General features: G+C 47.3%; 1 protein-coding gene across 3 annotated transcripts in view; it reads left to right on the top strand.

Annotated features, from left to right (window-relative positions):
- Positions 1–608: 608 nt before the first annotated feature.
- The window catches only part of LOC125748944 (NACHT, LRR and PYD domains-containing protein 12-like), a 60,395-nt gene continuing 35,812 nt past the window's right edge, over positions 609–25,191 (top strand). The window contains exons 1-6 of one of the 3 annotated variants that reach the window (XM_049025702.1): positions 609–920; positions 6,260–6,396; positions 11,510–11,623; positions 21,737–21,800; positions 21,987–22,215; positions 22,452–24,195. In XM_049025702.1, the coding sequence (XP_048881659.1) occupies positions 6,290–6,396; positions 11,510–11,623; positions 21,737–21,800; positions 21,987–22,215; positions 22,452–24,195 (2,258 nt within the window). In that variant the 5' untranslated portion in view covers positions 609–920; positions 6,260–6,289. Of the gene's footprint in view, positions 921–1,274; positions 1,863–6,259; positions 6,397–11,509; positions 11,624–21,736; positions 21,801–21,986; positions 22,216–22,451; positions 24,196–25,191 lie in introns of those variants that run through there. The other 2 variants (XM_049025683.1, XM_049025692.1) reach the window with 2 other exon arrangements.

The raw sequence follows: 25,191 nt of genomic DNA, 5'->3' as shown, positions 1-25,191 counted from the left end.
ACATTACTGAAAACATGTTTTATATTCTAGTTTCTTCAAAATAGCCACCCTTTGCTCTGATTACTGCTTTGCACACTCTTGGCATTCTCCCGATGAGCTTCAAGAGGTAGTCACCTGAAATCGTTTTCCAACAGTCTTGAAGGAGTTCCCAAAGGTGTTTAGCAAGTGTGCAAAGCAGTAATCAGAGCAAAGGGTGGCTATTTTGAATAGTGATAAAATATACGTTAATAAAAGTGAATATTCATAGATTCAGGACTAACATAAAGTAGCTAACAGAAACTCAGACTAACAAAAGCTGCAAATACATACTCAGTTGATTACATTGTGTTGATTACATTATAATGTTTACATTGTAATGATTACATCATGGATATTTGGCATACTTTTTAATAATATCATAATACTTGTATTCTACGTTATATAGTGCTAAATAATATTCCATACCCGCCCCCAAACTGTCAATATCACTCCATGCCAAAACTCATGCGCAAAAATGTCAAAAACGCAGAGAGCAGATGGAGGTAATGCACTTGGTGCGTGAGGAAAACTATCTAGTAGAAAGAAAAAAAATACAGTCTGAGCGCCATATTTTAGAACCGCACGCAATTTTTCTTTCTATGGAAGTCTGTAGAGGACAGCATTAACTGTTTTTCTTTTCGTTATCGCGAGATCACAACTTATTTTTCTTGTGATCTCGACATAACCAAAGTTTACGGAGTTTATTTTTTCACGTTGTGGTTTAGCGCTTTTAGTTTTGGCATTGATGAGTATGGCCATACTTAAATTGCTGACGCGTTTGATACGAAACTAATCATTTCCTGATTATAAGTGAAAGTGAAAGTACTTTGGAGTTGGAGTCGCCGTTTTGTCAAAGCACAAACAAGATTCTGGAATACTAAAAATACATTTTGTATCGCAAGGTAAGATTATACAGTAACATTCGTGCAGACTTTATTATTCGTGGGTTGGCTGGAAACGATTGAACAGGAATGATCTGTAAATTGCCGAAAGATCTCAGAAACTCGCAGACAACGCGTAAGCCAAAAGCAGTACTGAAATTTATTTGGATCACATAAAGTTACATAATATATAACAATGAGTAATACATACGGCTAATATTTGTTAGTGCAAGTGCATTCTATGAGTTTAACATTAAATGTTTTTGTTTGAGTACACTGCACATCTCCTATTAAATTAAATCTAATCAAATCATTGTTTAATGTCACATTAGTTGTTACCAGTACACAAGTACTATATATGTGACCCTCCAGCACAAAACCGTACGGAAGTCGCATGGCCGTATTTTTAGTTTTTTTTTTGAGGATTTTTTTGTGCTCTTTCATTTGACACCATAATCCTAATTTCTAATTTTTGAGCCAAGTGTACAGTTTAAAACTAAACACACCTGTTTAGTTTAGCGTATAGGGACACTAGTTCTAGCCCTAGCTAACTCTTCACTCCCAGGCAGACCTGTAGTGTGAGGTGTAGAGCTGGGTGGGGATCGGTGCCATTGGCTTTGGATGAACTGGATTGTCAGTGCTGTCACTCTAGCTTTGCAATCTCTTGTGGAACTGGAGTGCTGACATTTCAGGGACTCCCCATGCCGGCATTCCCACTTGCCTCTCCCTCCTACTGATGCTGCCATAGCCATATCTGCCGGAGCTTGCAGATTGCACTTCATATTGTACTCACCTAGCTTTTAGCACTGCCAATAGCCTCCTCTACTATGCCTAATTGTACATTTTATTTCCCCTACTCCTCCTGGGGGTGATGCCTGGAGACCTCAATCTATCAAGATATCCAGCACACCCGACCACCACCAGTGACGTCCCTGCATCCAGCTCGCCGTTCTGATCTTCCATGTATGACCCGCTGCCTTACCTCTGGTTGCCTGGCAATTGGAAGAAGACTCGGCTTCGGCATTGGCTTATCTTCCTTGCTCTCCTCTCTCTATTTGACTCTCCCTGCCGGCCCCTGGAGGATGGGCTTCCCCTTTGAGTCTGGTCCCTCTCAAGGTTTCTTCCTTCTAGGGAGTTTTTCCTTGCCACTGTCGCCTATGGCTTACTCACTGGGGGCTTTGGGTGAGGATACTGTAAAGCGCTTTGAGACAATGTAATGTTGTGATAATGCGCTATATAAAAATAAATTTGTTGTGTTGTTGTTGTTGTTTTGTCCTGGAGGGTCACAATATCACAAAGAGCTTTGTTCTTTTTGCTCTCGAGCAGAGCACGCGGGTAACGGTGACGTTAAAGCGCAGCGAGCGCTAGAAGCTGCCTCGCGCTCTGAGATCTACGGTTCTTCGCGCGACGACCATCGATAATCAGCGGACTGGGAACGTGCGGCTCGTGCCCGGAGCGCTTTCCTGACGCGCGCCCCCGCCCACCCTCTGCGCAGTACGAGTGGCGCGTCCCCCCTCCCCGGCTGTGTTAGACAGCACGTGTCGCTGAACTCGGGGGTTACCTTCCCTCATTACTGTGACCCTCCAGCACAAAACTGTACACTTGGGTCAAAAATTAGAAATTAGGATTATAGTATCAAATGAAAGAGCACATAAAAATCCTCAAGAAATATCTAAAAATACGCCCATGTGAGTTCCGTACGGTTTTGTGCTGGAGGGTCACATATGTGAGTGAAATGAGGCTTTTGTGTGCAAAACCTCTCGAAGCAACCGTTGTAAGACTTGAATTAACAATCAAAGTATGAGTATAAATATATATAACATAAAACATTTGACCAATCTATGTATGTACAAAAATGCATGCAGTTGTGCAATAAGAATGTACATGTGTAATGTGCAGAAGAGCATCATCAAAGCGACTGGTATTTTAGGTACCGTAGCGACCTGGATTGATAACTGGTTAACAGATAGGAAACAGCGAGTAGTTATAAGAGGCACAATGTCACAGTGGGCTTGCGTTCATAGTGGGGTACCGCAGGGTTCGATTTTAGGACCACTATTGTTCCTAATTTACATAAATGATATGGATACCAATATATACAGTAAACTGGTGAAATTTGCAGATGACACCAAGGTGGGTGGTGTAGCAGATACTGAATTAGTGGCTCAGCAGCTACAGCGGGATCTTGATTTAATTAGTGACTGGGCCGATACCTGGCAGATGAAATTTAACGTCGATAAATGTAAGGTACTCCATCTAGGGAGCAGAAATATAAAGTACAGGTATTTCATGGGTGTCACTGAAATAAAGGTAGCTGATCATGAGAAAGACCTTGGTGTGTATGTTGATGCTTCCATGTCCCATTCTCGCCAGTGTGGGGAAGCAATAAAAAAGGCCAATAGGATGTTGGGGTATATCTCCAGGTGTGTGGAGTTTAAGTCAAGGGAGGTAATGCTAAGATTATACAATTCCTTGGTGAGACCTCACCTAGAATATTGTGTGCAGGTTTGGTCACCATATCTTAAAAAGGACATTGTGGCCTTAGAAAAGGTGCAGCGTAGGGCCACAAAAATGATTCCTGGTCTTAGAGGAATGTCATACAAGGAACGGTTACTTGAGCTAAATCTGTTCAGTCTCAAGCAAAGGAGATTGAGGGGGGACATGATCCAGGTATATAAGATTCTAACAGGTTTGGATGCTGTTCAACCAAATAGTTACTTCAGCATTAGTTTAAATACACGAACTCGTGGCCATAGGTGGAAATTAGCGGGAGAACATTTCAAGCTGGATTTAAGGAAGCACTTCTTTACACAGCGCGTAGTCAGAGTATGGAATAGCCTTCCTGATAATGTAGTGCAAGCTGAATCCTTGGGTTCCTTTAAATCAGAGCTAGATAAGATTTTAACGACTCTGAGCTATTAGTTTAGTTCTCCCCAAGCGAGCTTGATGGGCCGAATGGCCTCCTCTCGTTTGTATAGTTCTTATGTTCTTATGTTCTTATGTGCAATATGTGGTAAATGGCTGTCGGTGCCCATGGTTTTTGGTCAGAGTTCAGCAGTCTGATGGCCTGGTGGAAGAAACTGTCCCTCAGTCTGCTTATCCGGGATCAGATGCTGCAGTACCGTCTGCCTGACGGCAGCAGCCTGAACAGTTTATGGCTGGGGTGACTGGGGTCTTTGATGACCTTCCCCACTTTCCTCAGGCACCTCTTGGTGTAGATGTCTTGGAGGGAGGGAAGCTCACCTCCTATAATACTCTCAGAACACTGCACCACTTTATGCACAGCTTTTCGGTTGTAGGTGGTGCTGTTGCTGTAGCAGGCGGTGAAGCATCCAGTAAGGATGCTCTCAGTGGCACAGCTATAAAAAGTCAGGAGGATGTGGAGGCTCATTCCAAACCTCTTCAGTCTCTTGAGAAAGAAGAGATGCTGCTACACCACCTTCACTGTTTTGTCCATATGAGGTCCTCCGCCAAGTGCACTCAGAGGAAATGGCAGCTTCTTACCATCTCATCAGCAGTGCCAATGATGGTGATGGGGGTGTGTGCTCATTTTTGCTTTTTGAAGTCCACTATCAGTTCCTTGATCTTATCTACCATAGTGTCATCTGCTAAGTTCACAATGCTTTTGGAGCTGTTAGTAGCTGAGCTCGTGGGTGTAAAGTGAGTATAGAAGAGGGCTCAGTACACATCCCTGGGAGTGCTGATGTTTAATGTCACAGAGGGTGAGGTAATGCTGCCCAGTCTGAACATGTGACATCTGTCTGACAGAAAGTTGAGGATCCAGCTGCACATGGTGCTGCTTAGGCCCAGGTCCTGCAGTTTTCTCTCCAGTCTCGAGGGAGCAATGATGTTGAATGCTGAACTGAAATCTACAGACAGCAGTCTCACATATGTGTCCCTCTTCTCCAGGTGGGATAGGGCAGGATCTTGGTATGTTGTCCTGAAAACCCTTATAAATTATATGCGTGATTCGCGAGTGCAGAAAAAGGGCGTGGCACCAAAATTTGAAAGGGCCATAACTTTGGACTGCATCAGAATTTTTCAATAAAACTTGGGAAATTTTCAGTGTTCTCTATAAGGATCAAAATACCAAGTTTTCATCAAAATCAGGAATGATGCCCATGGAACTTTTATGGACATTGGTTGATTTGGCACGGACTGACTCCACTGCTAACAGTGAACATCACTGTTGATCCCCTGTGTGTATTTTGGACAGAAAATATTGTAATGTCAGCAAGCTGGCTCCCATAAAGGAGTGCTCATTTACATCTCCCATCTCATGTCGCATGGGTGCCAACCCATCACAAAGTTTTGATAATTATTCCTGTATAAATGTATAAAATTATGACACATGGCACAAACTCCCTGAAATTCCATACTAAGTTATTAAGTGTAATACTAGATATTAGGGATGCACCGAATATTCGGCCACCGAAAATTTTCGAAAGATTTTTCTCACCGAAAAACACGGCCGAAACAGTAGCTGTGATGATGCAAACAGAAACCGGGGCCTGAAGCAGCGTCTGAAGCAGCATGTCTACGCTGTGGACGTATTTCAGTATATCTGAGAAAGACCCACGGATGGCGATTTGCAAAACATGTAATGGCGAAATTTCAAGAGGGGGTGCGTCTGCAAAGACTTTCTCCACGTCGGGTTTAATTTATCACCTGAAATCCAAACATCCCATTAATCCCATTGTTGTTAATGTTCTACAGTTAACATATGGGCTATGGCAGTCTTTGTTTTGATACACTATTATGTTGTAGGCCTACAGAGAAAATATTGTATCTTTAAGCAGTTGGACTTGTTCTGAATGCACTTTCTTGTAGTAGTCCTACAGAGCAAATTTAAAATGCACTAGACTTAAATGCACTTTGTTTTTATGAGAGAACATATTTAATTTTACAACCTTTCAGCAGGCCAGAAGGCCTGTACATTGTTATTTAATGTACACATGAGTGCGGTTAAGCTAAACATTTAAGTTTGAATTTTATTTAATTTTATACTGTGCATTGTTGCAATGTGCTAAATAAATATTTTCATAATTTGTAACTGATTTATTCTTTGAAATTTTAATATTAATTTATGCAATCGCAATGCCTTGATTTTAGTAAGGTTAGTACACAATCATAGCCATAAATGCAATGGAACTAATTATTGGCATAATTTCTTTCGGTGTTTCGGTTTTCAGCCTTCGTTTCCTCTTCTTTGGTTTTTGGTTTCGGCCAAGAATTTTCATTTCGGTGCATCCCTACTAGATATGAAATGTGTCAGAGTAACATAATGGAGACCCCACATGTCTAAGTTCAATGTAAAGTATTGAGTACAGATATTGTGTATGTATCCTTTGTGTTCACAGAGACCCCAGCAGCAGTCATCTGGTGCAAAAATGGAGGGAGATACTTCTGAAATGAGCCCCTCTGTGGGGTGTAAGAAGAAAGGACCTGTTTCTGAAATTTGTCCCTCTGTGGAGTATAAAAGAAAGAGAACTGAGAGGTAAACCTGTGTTTGCACTTTAACTTCCATCCATCCATCCATCCATCATCTCCCGCTTAATCCGGGGTCGGGTCGCGGGGGCAGCAGCCTCAGCAGGGAGACCCAGACTTCCCTCTCCCCGGCCACTTCGTCCAGCTCCTCTGGGGGGACCCCGAGGCGTTCCCAGGCCAGCCGAGAGACATAGTCTCTCCAGCGTGTCCTGGGTCTTCCCCGGGGTCTCCTCCCAGTGGGACATGCCCGGAATACCTCCCCAGGGAGGCGTCCCGGAGGCATCCTGATCAGATGCCCGAGCCACCTCATCTGGCTCCTCTCGATGCGGAGGAGCAGCGGCTCTACTCTGAGTCCCTCCCGAATGACTGAGCTCCTCACCCTATCTCTAAGGGAGAGCCCAGCCACCCTGCGGAGGAAACTCATTTCGGCCGCTTGTACCCGCGATCTCGTTCTTTTGGTCACTACCCAAAGCTCATGACCATAGGTGAGGGTAGGAACGTAGATCGACTGGTAAATCGAGAGCTTCGCCTTTTGGCTCAGCTCTCTCTTCACCATGACAAACCGATGCAGTGCCCGCATGACTGCTGACGCCGCACCGATCCGCCTGTCGATCTCCCGCTCCATCGTTCCCCCACTCGTGAACAAGATCCCGAGATACTTAAACTCCTCCACTTGGGGGAGGACCCCATCCCCAAACCGGAGAGAGCATTCTACCCTTTTCTGGCTGAGAACCATGGTCTCGAATTTGGAGGTGCTGATTCTCATCCCAGCCGCTTCGCACCCGGCTGCGAACTGCTCCAGTGAGAGCTGAAGGTCACGGCTCGATGAGGCCAACAGAACCACATCATCCGCAAAAAGCAGAGACCTAATCCTGAGGTCACCGAACCGGACGCCCTCAACGCCCTGGCTGCGCCTAGAAATTCTGTCCATAAAAGTTATGAACAGAATTGGTGACAAAGGGCAGCCCTGGTGGAGTCCAACCCTCACCGGGAACGAGTCCGACTTACTGCCGACAATGCGGACCAAGCTCTGGCACCGGTCATACAAGGACCGAACAGCCCTTATAAGGCAGCCCGACACCATTACTCCCGGAGCACTCCCCACAGGACCCCCCAAGGGACACGGTCAAATGCCTTCTCCAAGTCCACAAAACACATGTAGACTAGTCGGGCAAACTCCCATGAACCCTCCAGAACCCTGCTGAGAGTATAGAGCTGGTCCACTGTTCCACGGCCAGGGCGAAAACCACACTGCTCCTCCTGAATCCGAGGTTCGACAATCCGGCGGACCCTCCTTTCCAGGACCCCCGAATAGACCTTGCCAGGGAGGCTGAGGAGTGTGATCTCCCTGTAGTTGGAGCACACCCTCCGGTCCCCCTTCTTAAAGAGGGGGACCACCACCCCGGTCTGCCAATCCAGAGGCACTGCCCCCGATGTCCACGCGATGCTGCAGATGCGTGTCAGCCAGGACAGCCCCGCAGCATCCAGAGCCTTGGGGAACTCTGGGCGAATCTCGTCCACCCCCGGGGCCCGGCCACCGAGGAGCTTTTTGACCACCTCAGCGACCTCCACCCCCGAGATAGGCAAGTCCACCCCCAAGTCCCCACGCTCTACTTCCATATCGGAAGGCGTGTCGGTGGGATTGAGGAGGTCTTTGAAGTACTCCCTCCACCGACCCAAAACGTCCCGAGCTGAGGTCAGCAGCGCACCATCCCCACCATAAATAGTGTTGATGCTGCACCGCTTTCCCGGCCGGAGCCGCCGGATGGTGGACCAGAATCTCCTCGAAGCCGTCCGGAAGTCGTTCTCCATGGCCTCACCAAACTCCTCCCACACCCGAGTTTTTGCCTCAGCGACCGCCAAAGCCGCATCCCGCTTGGCCTGCCGGTAGCCGTCAGCTGCGTCTGGAGTCCCACAGGCTAGAAAGGCCCGATAAGACTCCTTCTTCAGCTTGACGGCATCCCTTACCACCGGTGTCCACCAGCGGGTTCGGGGATTGCCGCCGCGACAGGCACCGACCACCTTACGGCCGCAGCTCCGGTCAGCCGCCTCCACAATGGAGGCACGGAACATGGCCCATTTGGACTCAATGTCCCCTGCCTCCCCCGGGATATGGGAGAAGTTCTGCTGGAGGTAGGAGTTGAAACTCTCCCTGACAGGGGATTCCGCCAGACGTTCCCAGCAGACCCTCACTATACACTTGGGCCTGCCAGGCCTGGCTGGCTTCCTCCCCCACCAGCGGAGCCAACCCACCACCAGGTAGTGATCGGTTGACAGCTCCGCCCCTCTCTTCACCCGAGTGTCCAAAACATGCGGCCGCAAGTCCGACGACACGACTACAAAGTCGATCATCGAACTGCGGCCTAGGGTGTCCTGGTGCCAAGTGCACATATGGACAACCTTATGCTTGAACATGGTGTTCATTATGGACAGTCCGTGACGAGCACAGAAGTCCAATAACAAAACACCGCTCGGGTTCAGATCGGGGGGGGGCGTTCCTCCCAATCACGCCCCTCCAGGTCTCACTGTCGCTGCCCACGTGAGCATTGAAGTCCCCCAGCAGAACAAGGGAGTCCCCAGGAGGAGCGCTCTCCAACACCCCTTCCAAGGACTCCAAAAAGGGTGGGTATTCTGAACTGCTGTTTGGCGCATAAGCGCAAACAACAGTCATGACCCGTCCCCCCACCCGAAGGCCGAGGGAGGCTACCCTCTCGTCCACTGCGGTAAACCCCAATGTACAGGCACCCAGCCTGGTGGCAATAAGTATGCCCACGCCCGCTCGGCGCCTCTCCCCGCGGGCAACTCCAGAGTGGAAAAGGGTCAAACCCCCCTCAAGGAGACTGGTTCCAGAGCCCAAGCCATGCGTCGAGGTGAGTCCGACTATATCTAGTCGGAACTTCACAACCTCGCGCACCAGCTCAGGCTCTTTCCCCATCAGAGAGGTGACATTCCATGTCCCTAGAGCTAGCTTCTGCAGCCGAGGATCGGACCGCCAAGGTCCCCGCCTTTGGCCGCCGCCCAGATCACCTCGCACCCGACCCCTATGGCCCCTCCCATAGGTGGTGAGCCCATTGGAGGGGGGACCCACGTGCCTTGTTCGGGCTGCGCCCGACCAGGCCCCATGGGTGTAGGCCTGGCCACCAGGCACTCGCCATCGAGCCCCACCCCCAGGCCTGGCTCCAGGCGGGGGCCCCGGTGACCCGCGTCCGGGCAAGGGAAAACGTGGTTCCAAAATTTTCTTCATCATAAGGGGTCTTTTGAGCCGCACTTCGTCTGGTTCCTCACCCAGGACCTGTTTGCCTTGGGTGACCCTACCAGGGGCATAAAGCCCCAGACAATATAGCTCCTGGGATCATTGTAACACGCAAACCCCTCCACCACGATAAGGTGTTGGCTCCAGGAGGGGGCACTTTAACTTACACTGTAAAAAAATTGCTTGTAAAAAATACAGTAAATTGATAAATTATTGCCAATAAAGAACTGTAAATGTATAGTAATATACCATGAACAATATTGTAGTACATTACTGTGACAGAAAAAAATAATTTAGTTAAAAATTAGTTTTGCTGTTTTTCTATTTACTGTATTTTACTGTAATTCTCATTTTCAGTAATATCTGTAAAGTCATGTTTTACAGTTAAATACTGAAATCTGTATTTACATTAACTTACTGTAATTGAATTAATTACAGTAATTACCTAGCTGCAACTGCAGCTGCCTATAAAGTACTGTAAAATTACATCTAAAATTGAATGGTCTCATTTGTATAACCTACAGAACAAAGAACACATTATACTTTAGTATTTTAATGTAAAATATGCAAAACATCACAACAATGAAAATCAATACTAAGTCAGTAAACACAGTACTGTATTGCAAACAACCTTAATGACAGCAACGAGATAGATTCTCTTTCCTGTACACCTAACTTATTCAGCCAAATGTTCTGACAGTAAATCGCCATTGAAAAATTGTATCTGAACATGCTTAATATAAAAACTAAGCTAACATTACTGGTACATATAAACGTATTGCATTCAACATAGAGTCATATTACTGCATAACGAGAATGAGGTAATGTAATTGTGTACAGTCGTGACTAAAAGTTTTGAGAATGACACAAGTATTGGTTTTCACAAAGTTTGCTTCTTCAGTGTTTGTCAGATGTTTCTCTAGTATACTGAGGTATAATTACAAGCATTTCATAACTGTCAAAGGCTTTTATTGACAATTACATTCAGTTTATGCAAAGAGTCAATATTTTAAGTGTTGACCCTTCTTTTTTAAGACCTCTGCAATTCGCCCTGGCTGCTATCAATCAACTACGGGGCCAAATCCTGACTGATGGCAACCAATTCTTGCATAATCAATGCTTGGAGTTTGTCAGAATTTCTGGGGTTTTATTCGTCCACTCGCCTCTTGAGGATTGACCAAGTTCTCAATGGGATTAAGATCTGTGAAGTTTCCTCGCCATGGACCCAAAATGTTGATGTTTTGTTCCCCGAGTCACTTAGTTATTACTTTTGCCTTATGACACGGTGCTTTATCATGCTAGGAAAGACATTGTTTGTCACCAAACTGTTCTTGGATGGTTGGGAGAAGTTGCTCTGGGAGGATGTTTTGGTACCATTCTTTATTCATGGCTGTGATCTCAGGCAAAACTGTGAGTGAGCCACTCCTTTGGCTGAGAAGCAACCCCACACAGGAATGGTCTTAGGATGCTTTACAGTTGGCATGACACAAGACACGACTGGGCACAATCAGGGAATCACACGTGGGTAATTAGAGGGCGTGGCACACATGAGGAGCGGACGGAGCGGGCGTCACACTCATAGCCATAGGTGTAAATTAGTAGGAGAACATTTTAAAATGAATTTGAGAAAGCACTTTACACAGCGTGTAGTTAGAGCATGGAATAGCCTTTAGTACTGTTAGTGTAGAGCAAGCAAAAACCCTGAGTTCTTTTAAATCAGAGCTAGATAAGATTTTAATAACTCTGAGCTATTAAAGTTTTCCCCAAACAAGTTTGTTGGGCCGAATGGCCTCCTCTCATTTGTAAATTTCTTATGTTCTTAATTTTATTTTCATACCATAAGGATTTTGTTCCCTTTTGCTGTCCACAGTGCCTTGATGGAGAGAGCAGGCTCACCTGTGCCCAGCTGTGTTTCCATGAAGAGTGACAGTTCAATGGACTTCCTACTCCAATTCAAAGAGGGACCTTTTCCATCAGTTAAAAGGTAAATGTGCATTTAAACAAACATTTTTCAAAACACTCAGACTCTCAGTAAAAAGGCATACAGGCACATTCAAGCGGTAAGGAAAAACTTATTTAATGAAAATTGCATTTTAAATTTCCGTCCTCAGCACACAGGTGGAAAACAGCTGGCTTTCCTGTACACTGCGGTATATCCATTTAGAACGACTTGACAATAGCTTGTCTTCTTCTGGGAGAGAGATTTCATTTTTGATAACAAATAAATGCATTCACATGGACTCGTTAAATGTCTCATGCTCTTTAGTTTGAACATATTTAATGAATGGTGCTTGTTAATAACTAGCTATCCTGTTCAGGGGTGGTGCAGTAGTTGGCACTTTTGCCTTACCCCTCTGGGCCCAGGGTTCGAGTGTCTGCCATGGTAGCTTGCGTGTGGAGTATTCTCGTATCTTCATCGGGTTCCCCTCCTACCACAGTCACGCTGAGGTTAATTGCAGTTACCAAATTGTCTATAGGTATGCTTATGTAAATGTGCCCTGGAATGAGCTACTGACCTATTCAGGGTTGTTCCCTGCTTTGTTGTGATAAGCTCTAGATCCCCAACCCCCTTGTCCCTGGATGGATAGATATCCTGTTGTCACGACAAGGGCGGAACCTTGCTGCGATCATGCGGGTGGGCGTTCAAGTAGGAGGCACATAGGCAAGGATCGAGGCAAACTATGGGTTTATTGTAAATACAGGGTGCGGGAAACATTGAACTACACCTAACCACAATGATGGACAAGGGAGACAAGCAAGACCAGGACTTCAATAGGACAGGACCAATCAAAATACAACGACTGCCAAATTCAATTCGGGGACTATACCGTTTTACAAATACAATGGTACAGGAGCTGCACTGAGGCAGAGAGGAGGGGGCTTCAGCATGTCAATAGCTGCTGATGACCTTTTACCGCTTCTCCATAGAGAGCGTGCTGACATACTGCATCACAGTGTGGGACAGGAGCTGCACTGAGGCAGAGAGGAGGGGGCTTCAGCAGGTCAAAAACTGCAGATGACCTTTTACCGCTCCTCCATAGAGAGCGTGCTGACATACTGCATCACAGTGTGGGACAGGAGCTGCACTGAGGCAGAGAGGAGGGGGCTTCAGCATGTCAAAAGCTGCTGATGACCTTTTACTGCTCCTCCATAGAGAGCGTGCTGACATACTGCATCACAGTGTGGGACAGGAGCTGCACTGAGGCAGAGAGGAGGGGGCTTCAGCAGGTCAAAAACTGCAGATGACCTTTTACTGCTCCTCCATAGAGAGCGTGCTGACATACTGCATCACAGTGTGGGACAGGAGCTGCATTGAGGCAGAGAGGAGGGGGCTTTAGCATGTCAGAAACTGCTGATGACCTTTTACCGCTCCTCCATAGAGAGCGTGCTGACATACTGCATCACAGTGTGGGACAGGAGCTGCACTGAGGCAGAGAGGAGGGGGCTTTCGCATGTCAGAAACTGCTGATGACCTTTTACCGCTCCTCCATAGAGAGCGTGCTGACATACTGCATCACAGTGTGGGACAGGAGCTGCACTGAGGCAGAGAGGAGGGGGCTTTAGCATGTCAGAAACTGCTGATGACCTTTGACCGCTCCTCCAAAGAGAGCGTGCTGACATACTGCATCACAGTGTGGGACAGGAGCTGCACTGAGGCAGAGAGGAGGGGGCTTTAGCATGTCAGAAACTGCAGATGACCTTTTACCGCTCCTCCATAGAGAGCGTGCTGACATACTGCATCACAGTATGGGACAGGAGCTGCACTGAGGCAGAGCGGAGGGGGCTTCAGCATGTCAAAAACTGCAGATGACCTTTGACCGCTCCTCCATAGAGAGCGTGCTGACATACTGCATCACAGTGTGGGACAGGAGCTGCACTGAGGCAGAGAGGAGGGGGCTTCAGCAGGTCAAAAACTGCAGATGACCTTTGACCGCTCCTCCATAGAGAGCGTGCTGACATACTGCATCACAGTATGGGACAGGAGCTGCACTGAGGCAGAGCGGAGGGGGCTTCAGCATGTCAAAAACTGCAGATGACCTTTGACCGCTCCTCCATAGAGAGCGTGCTGACATACTGCATCACAGTGTGGGACAGGAGCTGCATTGAGGCAGAGAGGAGGGGGCTTTAGCATGTCAGAAACTGCTGATGACCTTTTACTGCTCCTCCATAGAGAGCGTGCTGACATACTGCATCACAGTGTGGGACAGGAGCTGCACTGAGGCAGAGAGGAGGGGGCTTTCGCATGTCAGAAACTGCTGATGACCTTTTACCGCTCCTCCATAGAGAGCGTGCTGACATACTGCATCACAGTGTGGGACAGGAGCTGCACTGAGGCAGAGAGGAGGGGGCTTTAGCATGTCAGAAACTGCTGATGACCTTTGACCGCTCCTCCAAAGAGAGCGTGCTGACATACTGCATCACAGTGTGGGACAGGAGCTGCACTGAGGCAGAGAGGAGGGGGCTTTAGCATGTCAGAAACTGCAGATGACCTTTTACCGCTCCTCCATAGAGAGCGTGCTGACATACTGCATCACAGTATGGGACAGGAGCTGCACTGAGGCAGAGCGGAGGGGGCTTCAGCATGTCAAAAACTGCAGATGACCTTTGACCGCTCCTCCATAGAGAGCGTGCTGACATACTGCATCACAGTGTGGGACAGGAGCTGCACTGAGGCAGAGAGGAGGGGGCTTCAGCAGGTCAAAAACTGCAGATGACCTTTGACCGCTCCTCCATAGAGAGCGTGCTGACATACTGCATCACAGTATGGGACAGGAGCTGCACTGAGGCAGAGCGGAGGGGGCTTCAGCATGTCAAAAACTGCAGATGACCTTTGACCGCTCCTCCATAGAGAGCGTGCTGACATACTGCATCACAGTGTGGGACAGGAGCTGCACTGAGGCAGAGAGGAGGGGGCTTCAGCAGGTCAAAAACTGCAGATGACCTTTGACCGCTCCTCCATAGAGAGCGTGCTGACATACTGCATCACAGTGTGGGACAGGAGCTGCACTGAGGCAGAGAGGAGGGGGCTTCAGCAGGTCAAAAACTGCAGATGACCTTTGACCGCTCCTCCATAGAGAGCGTGCTGACATACTGCATCACAGTGTGGGACAGGAGCTGCACTGAGGCAGAGAGGAGGGGGCTTCAGCAGGTCAAAAACTGCAGATGACCTTTTACTGCTCCTCCATAGAGAGCGTGCTGACATACTGCATCACAGTGTGGGACAGGAGCTGCACTGAGGCAGAGAGGAGGGGGCTTTAGCATGTCAGAAACTGCTGATGACCTTTTACTGCTCCTCCATAGAGAGCGTGCTGACATACTGCATCACAGTGTGGGACAGGAGCTGCACTGAGGCAGAGAGGAGGGGGCTTCAGCAGGTCAAAAACTGCAGATGACCTTTGACCGCTCCTCCATAGAGAGTGTGCTGACATACTGCATCACAGTGTGGGACAGGAGCTGCACTGAGGCAGAGAGGAGGGGGCTTCAGCAGGTCAAAAACTGCAGATGACCTTTGACCGCTCCTCCATAGAGAGCGTGCTGACATACTGCATCACAGTATGGGACAGGAGCTGCACTGAGGCAGAGCGGAGGGGGCTTCAGCATGTCAAAAACTGCAGATGACCTTTGACCGCTCCTCCATAGAGAGCGTGCTGACATACTGCATCACAGTGTGGGACAGGAGCTGCACTGAGGCAGAGAGGAGGGGGCTTCAGCAGGTCAAAAACTGCAGATGACCTTTTACTGCTCCTCCATAGAGAGCGTGCTGACATACTGCATCACAGTGTGGGACAGGAGCTGCACTGAGGCAGAGAGGAGGGGGCTTTAGCATGTCAGAAACTGCTGATGACCTTTTACTGCTCCTCCATAGAGAGCGTGCTGACATACTGCATCACAGTGTGGGACAGGAGCTGCACTGAGGCAGAGAGGAGGGGGCTTCAGCAGGTCAAAAACTGCAGATGACCTTTGACCGCTCCTCCATAGAGAGTGTGCTGACATACTGCATCACAGTGTGGGACAGGAGCTGCACTGAGGCAGAGAGGAGGGGGCTTCAGCAGGTCAAAAACTGCAGATGACCTTTGACCGCTCCTCCATAGAGAGCGTGCTGACATACTGCATCACAGTATGGGACAGGAGCTGCACTGAGGCAGAGCGGAGGGGGCTTTAGCATGTCAGAAACTGCTGATGACCTTTGACCGCTCCTCCAAAGAGAGCGTGCTGACATACTGCATCACAGTGTGGGACAGGAGCTGCACTGAGGCAGAGAGGAGGGGGCTTTAGCATGTCAGAAACTGCAGATGACCTTTTACCGCTCCTCCATAGAGAGCGTGCTGACATACTGCATCACAGTATGGGACAGGAGCTGCACTGAGGCAGAGCGGAGGGGGCTTCAGCATGTCAAAAACTGCAGATGACCTTTGACCGCTCCTCCATAGAGAGCGTGCTGACATACTGCATCACAGTATGGGACAGGAGCTGCACTGAGGCAGAGCGGAGGGGGCTTCAGCATGTCAAAAACTGCAGATGACCTTTGACCGCTCCTCCATAGAGAGCGTGCTGACATACTGCATCACAGTGTGGGACAGGAGCTGCACTGAGGCAGAGAGGAGGGGGCTTCAGCAGGTCAAAAACTGCAGATGACCTTTGACCGCTCCTCCATAGAGAGCGTGCTGACATACTGCATCACAGTATGGGACAGGAGCTGCACTGAGGCAGAGCGGAGGGGGCTTCAGCATGTCAAAAACTGCAGATGACCTTTGACCGCTCCTCCATAGAGAGCGTGCTGACATACTGCATCACAGTGTGGGACAGGAGCTGCATTGAGGCAGAGAGGAGGGGGCTTTAGCATGTCAGAAACTGCTGATGACCTTTTACCGCTCCTCCATAGAGAGCGTGCTGACATACTGCATCACAGTGTGGGACAGGAGCTGCACTGAGGCAGAGAGGAGGGGGCTTTCGCATGTCAGAAACTGCTGATGACCTTTTACCGCTCCTCCATAGAGAGCGTGCTGACATACTGCATCACAGTGTGGGACAGGAGCTGCACTGAGGCAGAGAGGAGGGGGCTTTAGCATGTCAGAAACTGCTGATGACCTTTGACCGCTCCTCCAAAGAGAGCGTGCTGACATACTGCATCACAGTGTGGGACAGGAGCTGCACTGAGGCAGAGAGGAGGGGGCTTTAGCATGTCAGAAACTGCAGATGACCTTTTACCGCTCCTCCATAGAGAGCGTGCTGACATACTGCATCACAGTATGGGACAGGAGCTGCACTGAGGCAGAGCGGAGGGGGCTTCAGCATGTCAAAAACTGCAGATGACCTTTGACCGCTCCTCCATAGAGAGCGTGCTGACATACTGCATCACAGTGTGGGACAGGAGCTGCACTGAGGCAGAGAGGAGGGGGCTTCAGCAGGTCAAAAACTGCAGATGACCTTTGACCGCTCCTCCATAGAGAGCGTGCTGACATACTGCATCACAGTATGGGACAGGAGCTGCACTGAGGCAGAGCGGAGGGGGCTTCAGCATGTCAAAAACTGCAGATGACCTTTGACCGCTCCTCCATAGAGAGCGTGCTGACATACTGCATCACAGTGTGGGACAGGAGCTGCACTGAGGCAGAGAGGAGGGGGCTTCAGCAGGTCAAAAACTGCAGATGACCTTTGACCGCTCCTCCATAGAGAGCGTGCTGACATACTGCATCACAGTGTGGGACAGGAGCTGCACTGAGGCAGAGAGGAGGGGGCTTCAGCAGGTCAAAAACTGCAGATGACCTTTTACTGCTCCTCCATAGAGAGCGTGCTGACATACTGCATCACAGTGTGGGACAGGAGCTGCACTGAGGCAGAGAGGAGGGGGCTTTAGCATGTCAGAAACTGCTGATGACCTTTTACTGCTCCTCCATAGAGAGCGTGCTGACATACTGCATCACAGTGTGGGACAGGAGCTGCACTGAGGCAGAGAGGAGGGGGCTTCAGCAGGTCAAAAACTGCAGATGACCTTTGACCGCTCCTCCATAGAGAGTGTGCTGACATACTGCATCACAGTGTGGGACAGGAGCTGCACTGAGGCAGAGAGGAGGGGGCTTCAGCAGGTCAAAAACTGCAGATGACCTTTGACCGCTCCTCCATAGAGAGCGTGCTGACATACTGCATCACAGTATGGGACAGGAGCTGCACTGAGGCAGAGCGGAGGGGGCTTCAGCATGTCAAAAACTGCAGATGACCTTTGACCGCTCCTCCATAGAGAGCGTGCTGACATACTGCATCACAGTGTGGGACAGGAGCTGCACTGAGGCAGAGAGGAGGGGGCTTCAGCAGGTCAAAAACTGCAGATGACCTTTTACTGCTCCTCCATAGAGAGCGTGCTGACATACTGCATCACAGTGTGGGACAGGAGCTGCACTGAGGCAGAGAGGAGGGGGCTTTAGCATGTCAGAAACTGCTGATGACCTTTTACTGCTCCTCCATAGAGAGCGTGCTGACATACTGCATCACAGTGTGGGACAGGAGCTGCACTGAGGCAGAGAGGAGGGGGCTTCAGCAGGTCAAAAACTGCAGATGACCTTTGACCGCTCCTCCATAGAGAGTGTGCTGACATACTGCATCACAGTGTGGGACAGGAGCTGCACTGAGGCAGAGAGGAGGGGGCTTCAGCAGGTCAAAAACTGCAGATGACCTTTGACCGCTCCTCCATAGAGAGCGTGCTGACATACTGCATCACAGTATGGGACAGGAGCTGCACTGAGGCAGAGCGGAGGGGGCTTCAGCATGTCAAAAACTGCAGATGACCTTTGACCGCTCCTCCATAGAGAGCGTGCTGACATACTGCATCACAGTGTGGGACAGGAGCTGCACTGAGGCAGAGAGGAGGGGGCTTCAGCAGGTCAAAAACTGCAGATGACCTTTGACCGCTCCTCCATAGAGAGCGTGCTGACATACTGCATCACAGTGTGGGACAGGAGCTGCACTGAGGCAGAGAGGAGGGGGCTTCAGCAGGTCAAAAACTGCAGATGACCTTTTACTGCTCCTCCATAGAGAGCGTGCTGACATACTGCATCACAGTGTGGGACAGGAGCTGCACTGAGGCAGAGAGGAGGGGGCTTTAGCATGTCAGAAACTGCTGATGACCTTTTACTGCTCCTCCATAGAGAGCGTGCTGACATACTGCATCACAGTGTGGGACAGGAGCTGCACTGAGGCAGAGAGGAGGGGGCTTCAGCAGGTCAAAAACTGCAGATGACCTTTGACCGCTCCTCCATAGAGAGTGTGCTGACATACTGCATCACAGTGTGGGACAGGAGCTGCACTGAGGCAGAGAGGAGGGGGCTTTAGCATGTCAGAAACTGCTGATGACCTTTTACTGCTCCTCCATAGAGAGCGTGCTGACATACTGCATCACAGTGTGGGACAGGAGCTGCACTGAGGCAGAGAGGAGGGGGCTTCAGCAGGTCAAAAACTGCAGATGACCTTTGACCGCTCCTCCATAGAGAGTGTGCTGACATACTGCATCACAGTGTGGGACAGGAGCTGCACTGAGGCAGAGAGGAGGGGGCTTTAGCATGTCAGAAACTGCTGATGACCTTTTACTGCTCCTCCATAGAGAGTGTGCTGACATACTGCATCACAGTGTGGGACAGGAGCTGCACTGAGGCAGAGAGGAGGGGGCTTTAGCATGTCAGAAACTGCTGATGACCTTTTACCGCTCCTCCATAGAGAGCGTGCTGACATACTGCATCACAGTGTGGGACAGGAGCTGCACTGAGGCAGAGAGGAGGGGGCTTCAGCAGGTCAAAAACTGCAGATGACCTTTGACCGCTCCTCCATAGAGAGTGTGCTGACATACTGTATCACAGTGTGGGACAGGAGCTGCACTGAGGCAGAGAGGAGGGGGCTTTAGCATGTCAGAAACTGCTGATGACCTTTTACTGCTCCTCCATAGAGAGCGTGCTGACATACTGCATCACAGTGTGGGACAGGAGCTGCACTGAGGCAGAGAGGAGGGGGCTTCAGCATGTCAAAAGCTGCTGTCATTGGATGTGTTCCTTGTTAAAGTCGCTCGAAATGAAAAAGATTCCAGTGAGCCAAGAGATAGCAGTGATTCTGTTAGTTATAGTGAAAGTCGTCCCACAAAATAATCCTCCTCTTCTCCTCTGTCTCGTCTCCCTCACACCATATATATGTATATATATATATAATATGTGTATGTATGTATTCATAAAAGTATGTATATATATGTGTGTGTTTGTGTATATACAGTCAGGTCCATAAATATTGGGACATCGACACAATTCTAATCTTTTTGGCTCTATACACCATCTCAATGGATTTGAAATGGAATGAACAAGATGTGCTTTACCTGCAGACTTTCAGCTTTAATTTGAGGGTATTTACATACAAATCAGGTGAACGATGTAGGAATTTTAATACTTGGCTGCAAACCCTTTGCAGTCAATTACAGCCTGAAGTCCGGAATGCACAGGCATCATCAAACGCTGGGTTACATCCCTAGTGATGCTCTGCCAGGCCTCTACTGCAACTGTCTTCTGTTCCTGCTTGTTCTTGGGGCATTTCCCCTTCAGTTTTGTCTTTAGCAAGTGAAATACACGCTCAATCGGATTCAGGTCAGGTGATTGACTTGGCCATTGCATAATATTCCACTTCTTTGCCTTAAAAAAACTCTTTGGTTGCTTTCGCAGTATGCTTCAGGTCATTGTCCATCTGCACTATGAAGCACCGTCCAATGAGTTCTGAAGCATTTGGCTGAATATGAGCAGATAATATTGCCCGAAACACTTCAGAATTCATCCTGCTGCTTTTGTCAGCAGGCACATCATCAATAAATACAAGGGAACCAGTTCCAGTGGTAGCCATACATGCCCACGCCATGACACTACCACCACCATACTTCACTGATGATGTGGTATGTTTTGGATCGTGAGCAGTTCCTTTCCTTCTCCATACTCTTCTCTTCCCATCACTCTGGTACAAGTTGATCTTTGTCTCATCTGTCCATAGGATGTTGTTCCAGAACTGTAAAGGCTTTTTTAGATGTTGTTTGGCAAACTCTAATCTGGCCTTCCTGTTTTTGAGGCTCTTTAGTTCTTTAGTTGAACCCTCTGTATTCACTCTGGTGAAGTCTTCTCTTGATTGTTGACCTTGACACACATACACCTACTTCCTGGAGAGTGTCCTTGATCTGGCCAACTGTTCTGAAGGGGTTTTTCTTCACCAGGGAAAGATTTCTTCGGTCATCCACCACAGTTGTTTTCCGTGGTCTTGCAACTATTTTGGTGTTGCTGAGCTCACCGGTGCGATCTTTCTTTTTAAGAATGTTCCAAACAGTTGATTTGGCTACACCTAATGTATTTGCTATCTCTCTGATGGGTTTGTTTTTATTTTTCAGCCTAATGACGGCTTGCTTCACTGATAGTGATAGGTCTTTGCATCTCATATTGAGAGTTGACAGCAACGGATTCCAAATGCAAATAGCACACTTGAAATGAACTCTAGACCTTTTATCTGCTCCTTGTAAATTAGATAATGAGGGAATGACACACACTTGGCCATGCAACAGCTGAGCAGCCAATTGTCCCATTACTTTTGTTCCCTTAAAAAGTGGGTGGCAGATATATAAACTGCTGTAATTCCTACACCGTTCACCTGATTTGTATGTAAGTACCCTCAAATTAAAGCTGAAAGTCTGCAGTTAAAGCACATCTTGTTCGTTTCATTTCAAATCCATTGTGGTGGTGTATAGAGCCAAAAAGATTAGAATTGTGTCGATGTCCCAATATTTATGGACCTGACTGTATATATGTATGTATGTATGTATGTATTCAGTAGTATTTATATATATATAGTACTTTCTGTTGTTTGGTTTGAATGTTCTTTGTATCTGAATGGGTATCTACTCTGCAATTTCGTTATGCATGGTATAATGACAATAAAAGGCTTGTAAATCTAATTCTAATTGTAGTGAAAAGAGCCTAAAGTGGCATGATAAATCAATTCAATTAAAAATACTTGGTTATTCATTCTCTGCAGCATTATATTACATTAGTGTAGAGGGTTTGAGGTCTTTATATTTCTGCCTTATTCACAGAGACCAAATTGAAGAATGCAGTTCAGATCTACTTGATAAAGTGGGTTTATCTTCCATATTGAAGGTATGCATTTATTGCTGATATATATTTTCGTATTAGTTCTATGAATTGGCTTATATTTACTATAGCTGTGCAATTAAAAACTTCATGTAAAAGGAAAGATGTTTAAAAGTATGATTCACAAATGAAAATATTAGAAGCTTTGGTGCAAGTACAAGTACAATAATTAACTGGAATTGTTTGTTTTAGTCACTAGAGGAAAATGCTGTAAAGTTCCTGAAGGATGAGCTGAAGAAGATAGCAAGGTATCTAGGTCAGAATTACCCAGAATGCTCTGAGCCTCAGCTGGAGGAGGACAAAGACCTGGAGAGTGATGGTCATATACAGAACAGTTTTGGTAGAGAGGGAGCTCTGAAGATCACGCTGTACATCCTGAGGAACATGAAGCAAAACGATCTTGCTGACATGCTGGAGAAGAGTAAGAGCTTTATGCCAGTCTGTACATGTATGCAGTGTTTCAGTAAAAATATGTATAATGTGAAATTTAAAGTTTCATTTATCACAGTGAAATAGTGAAAAGTGTGTGTGTGTGTGTGTGTGTGTGTGAGAGAGAGAGAGAGAGAGAGAGAGAGAGAGAGAGAGATTTAATATTCTTCCTCATATTCGTGAGGATCATGGTGGGAATTAGTGCACTTTTCTCCTATTTCTTTTCAGGGAAGCTCATGCAATGTCAGAAAATGCTCATGCAATGTCAGCAGAGAATAAAATGTAACCTGAAGAAGAAATTTGAGAGTATATTTCAAGGGAAAGCTAAGGAAGGACAGCCAACACTTCTCAGTGAGATTTACACAGAACTCTTCATAACTGAAGGTGGAACTGGAGTCAATGATGAACATGAAGTGAGACAGATTGAAACAGCATCCAAGAAACGGCGAACAGAAGATACTACAGTCAAGTGCAATGATATATTTAAACCCTTATGTGGGCGTGTGACACCTATCAGAACTGTACTCACTAAAGGGGTGGCAGGTATCGGGAAAACAGTCTCTGTGCAGAAATTTATTCTCGACTGGGCAGAAGGAAAAGCAAACCAAGATATTCACTTCATTTTTGCTCTTCCTTTCCGGGACCTGAATTTGATTAAGGAGGAATACAGTCTGATTGAACTGCTTCACCACTTTGTCCCAGATCTGAAATTATTTAAATCCTCTGAGCTGTTTAGGTATAAAATCTTGTTCATCTTTGATGGTCTCGATGAGTGTCGCCTTCCTGTAGATTTTCAGAACAGTGAGAATTGGTGTGATGTAACAAAGAAAATGTCACTGGATGTGCTGTTGACTAACCTCATTAAGGGGAATCTGCTTCCATCCGCTCTCCTCTGGATAACCTCCCGGCCAGGAGCAGTCACTCAGATACCTCCTAAGTGTGTCTACCGGGTGACAGAGATACGAGGATTCAGTGATGCCCAGAAGGAGGAGTATTTCAGGAGGAGATTCAGTGACCAGAGCCTGGCCAGCAGGATTATCACACATGTGAAATTATCACGGAGCCTCTTCATCATGTGTCACATACCTGTTTTCTGCTGGATTTCAGCCACTGTTCTTGAGATGCTTTTTAATGAGACTGATGGTGGGGAAAATCCAAAGACTCTGACTGAAATGTACACACACTTCCTAATATTTCAGACAAGTTTAAAAAATGACAAATACCTGAAAAAACATCATTCCAAGCTTAGTAAATGCCCTGAATCTGCCAAGGAATTCCTTTTAAAACTTGGCAAACTGGCTCTTCATAACCTTCAGAAAGGCTATCTCATATTTTATGAGCAAGATCTGACAGAGAATGACATTGATGTCACTGAAGCTTCAGTTTACTCTGGAGTGTGCACAGAAGTCTTTAAAGACGAATCTGGGTTCTATCAGGAGAAGGTGTACTGCTTTGTGCATCTGAGCATTCAGGAGTATCTCGCTGCTTTATATATGTTTCTATCAAACTCATCAGCTGACCTGCTGAAGACTGCAGTGGATGAGGCATTAAAGAGCAAGAATGGACACTTGGACCTCTACCTGCGCTTCCTCCTGGGCCTCTCAACTGACTCAAGTAAAACTCTATTACAAAGGCTACTGGGACAGACGGGAACCAGCTCAGATAGCATTAAGGAAACAACCCAATACATCAAGGAGAAAATACAGGAGAATTTATCTCCAGAAAGGACCATCAACCTTTTCCACTGTTTGAATGAACTGGGTGATAATTCTCTAGTAGAGGAAGTACAAAGATACCTGAATTCAGGAAGCCTTTCAGCAGAACACCTCTCACCTGCACAGTACTCAGCTCTGGCCTTTATGATGCTGATGTCAGATGAGGAGCTAGATGTGTTTGACCTGAAGAAATTCATCAGATCGGATGAAGAGCACTGGAGGCTGCTGCCTGTGGTCAAGACATCGAGGACAGCTCTGTAAGTGAATGTCTGGTTTGGCAGTTTTACATGTACATTGTTTGAAATGTATAAAATATACAATTTATTCCTTTTCATGGACTAATAGCCAAGTTGGATTAAAAAAAAATCCTATGGCTTATTCCTTGGGTGGGGATACAATAAAGCGTTTGATGTAATATTGTGATAACGCACTATACAAAAATAAATTTGTTGTTGTAATAATCTGGAACCCAGGTTTTATAATGACTGAGGACAGTAATGTAGTAAAAAAGTTAAAAAGTGCCATTTCCGTTCCCATCCGGTCTGCCTTCTGATCAAAGCCACAGCATCCTAACCTGCTATAGAAACAGGGGGGGCTCTTTGTTCCGAGTAGGGACATTCAATTGGCAGACTGCTGCCCGAATCAGGACTGAAACACAGCTTAATTCGGAACACACCAGACTGCCTCCATAGACACTCCCCCATGGGTGAAATCTGCTGAGGGAGACCCCTATACCCCCTCCCTCCCTTGGCTTTAAGTTGCTAATGGAATTTGGCCTTCTGATAGTTTGTGAGTGTTATTGTCATCAGGTGTGTTCATGTGGTGGAGCCCAGAGCTGGGGGCTTCCAGAAGACTGCTGTAGCTGGCTGGTCACTACTGGCATCGGCTGCTCCTGGCTGAGGAGAGAATAGAGTAGAAGAGAACAGAATAGCTTTACCCAATTTAGCCAACACTTACACACTACCATAGTTGGCATGTGCATTCATGTACTTAGCACAAGTATTCAATGATGTCCCATTCCTCAAATAAGCCAAGTACGGTGTGCTTGAAGTTCATTTCATTCACACATTGGCAAACACTGCATGGTAGTGATCTTTGGCTAAGAATTTTGACCACAATGCACCGCATCACTGCCGATTAGTGTTTCCATTGAACACAAGGAAGTCTGCCAGCTAATCCAAGTCCAAAATGCCTCCAAAGAACTTTGAATTTAAATGCACAAAATTGTATGCCGAATGTTTGCATGGGCTAGG

This window comes from Brienomyrus brachyistius, chromosome 1 (genome assembly GCF_023856365.1).
Source record: "Brienomyrus brachyistius isolate T26 chromosome 1, BBRACH_0.4, whole genome shotgun sequence".
NCBI classification, from domain to species: domain Eukaryota; kingdom Metazoa; phylum Chordata; class Actinopteri; order Osteoglossiformes; family Mormyridae; genus Brienomyrus; species Brienomyrus brachyistius.
The sequence above is the reverse complement of the archived record's forward strand: the minus strand, read 5'-3'. Positions and strand labels throughout refer to the sequence as shown.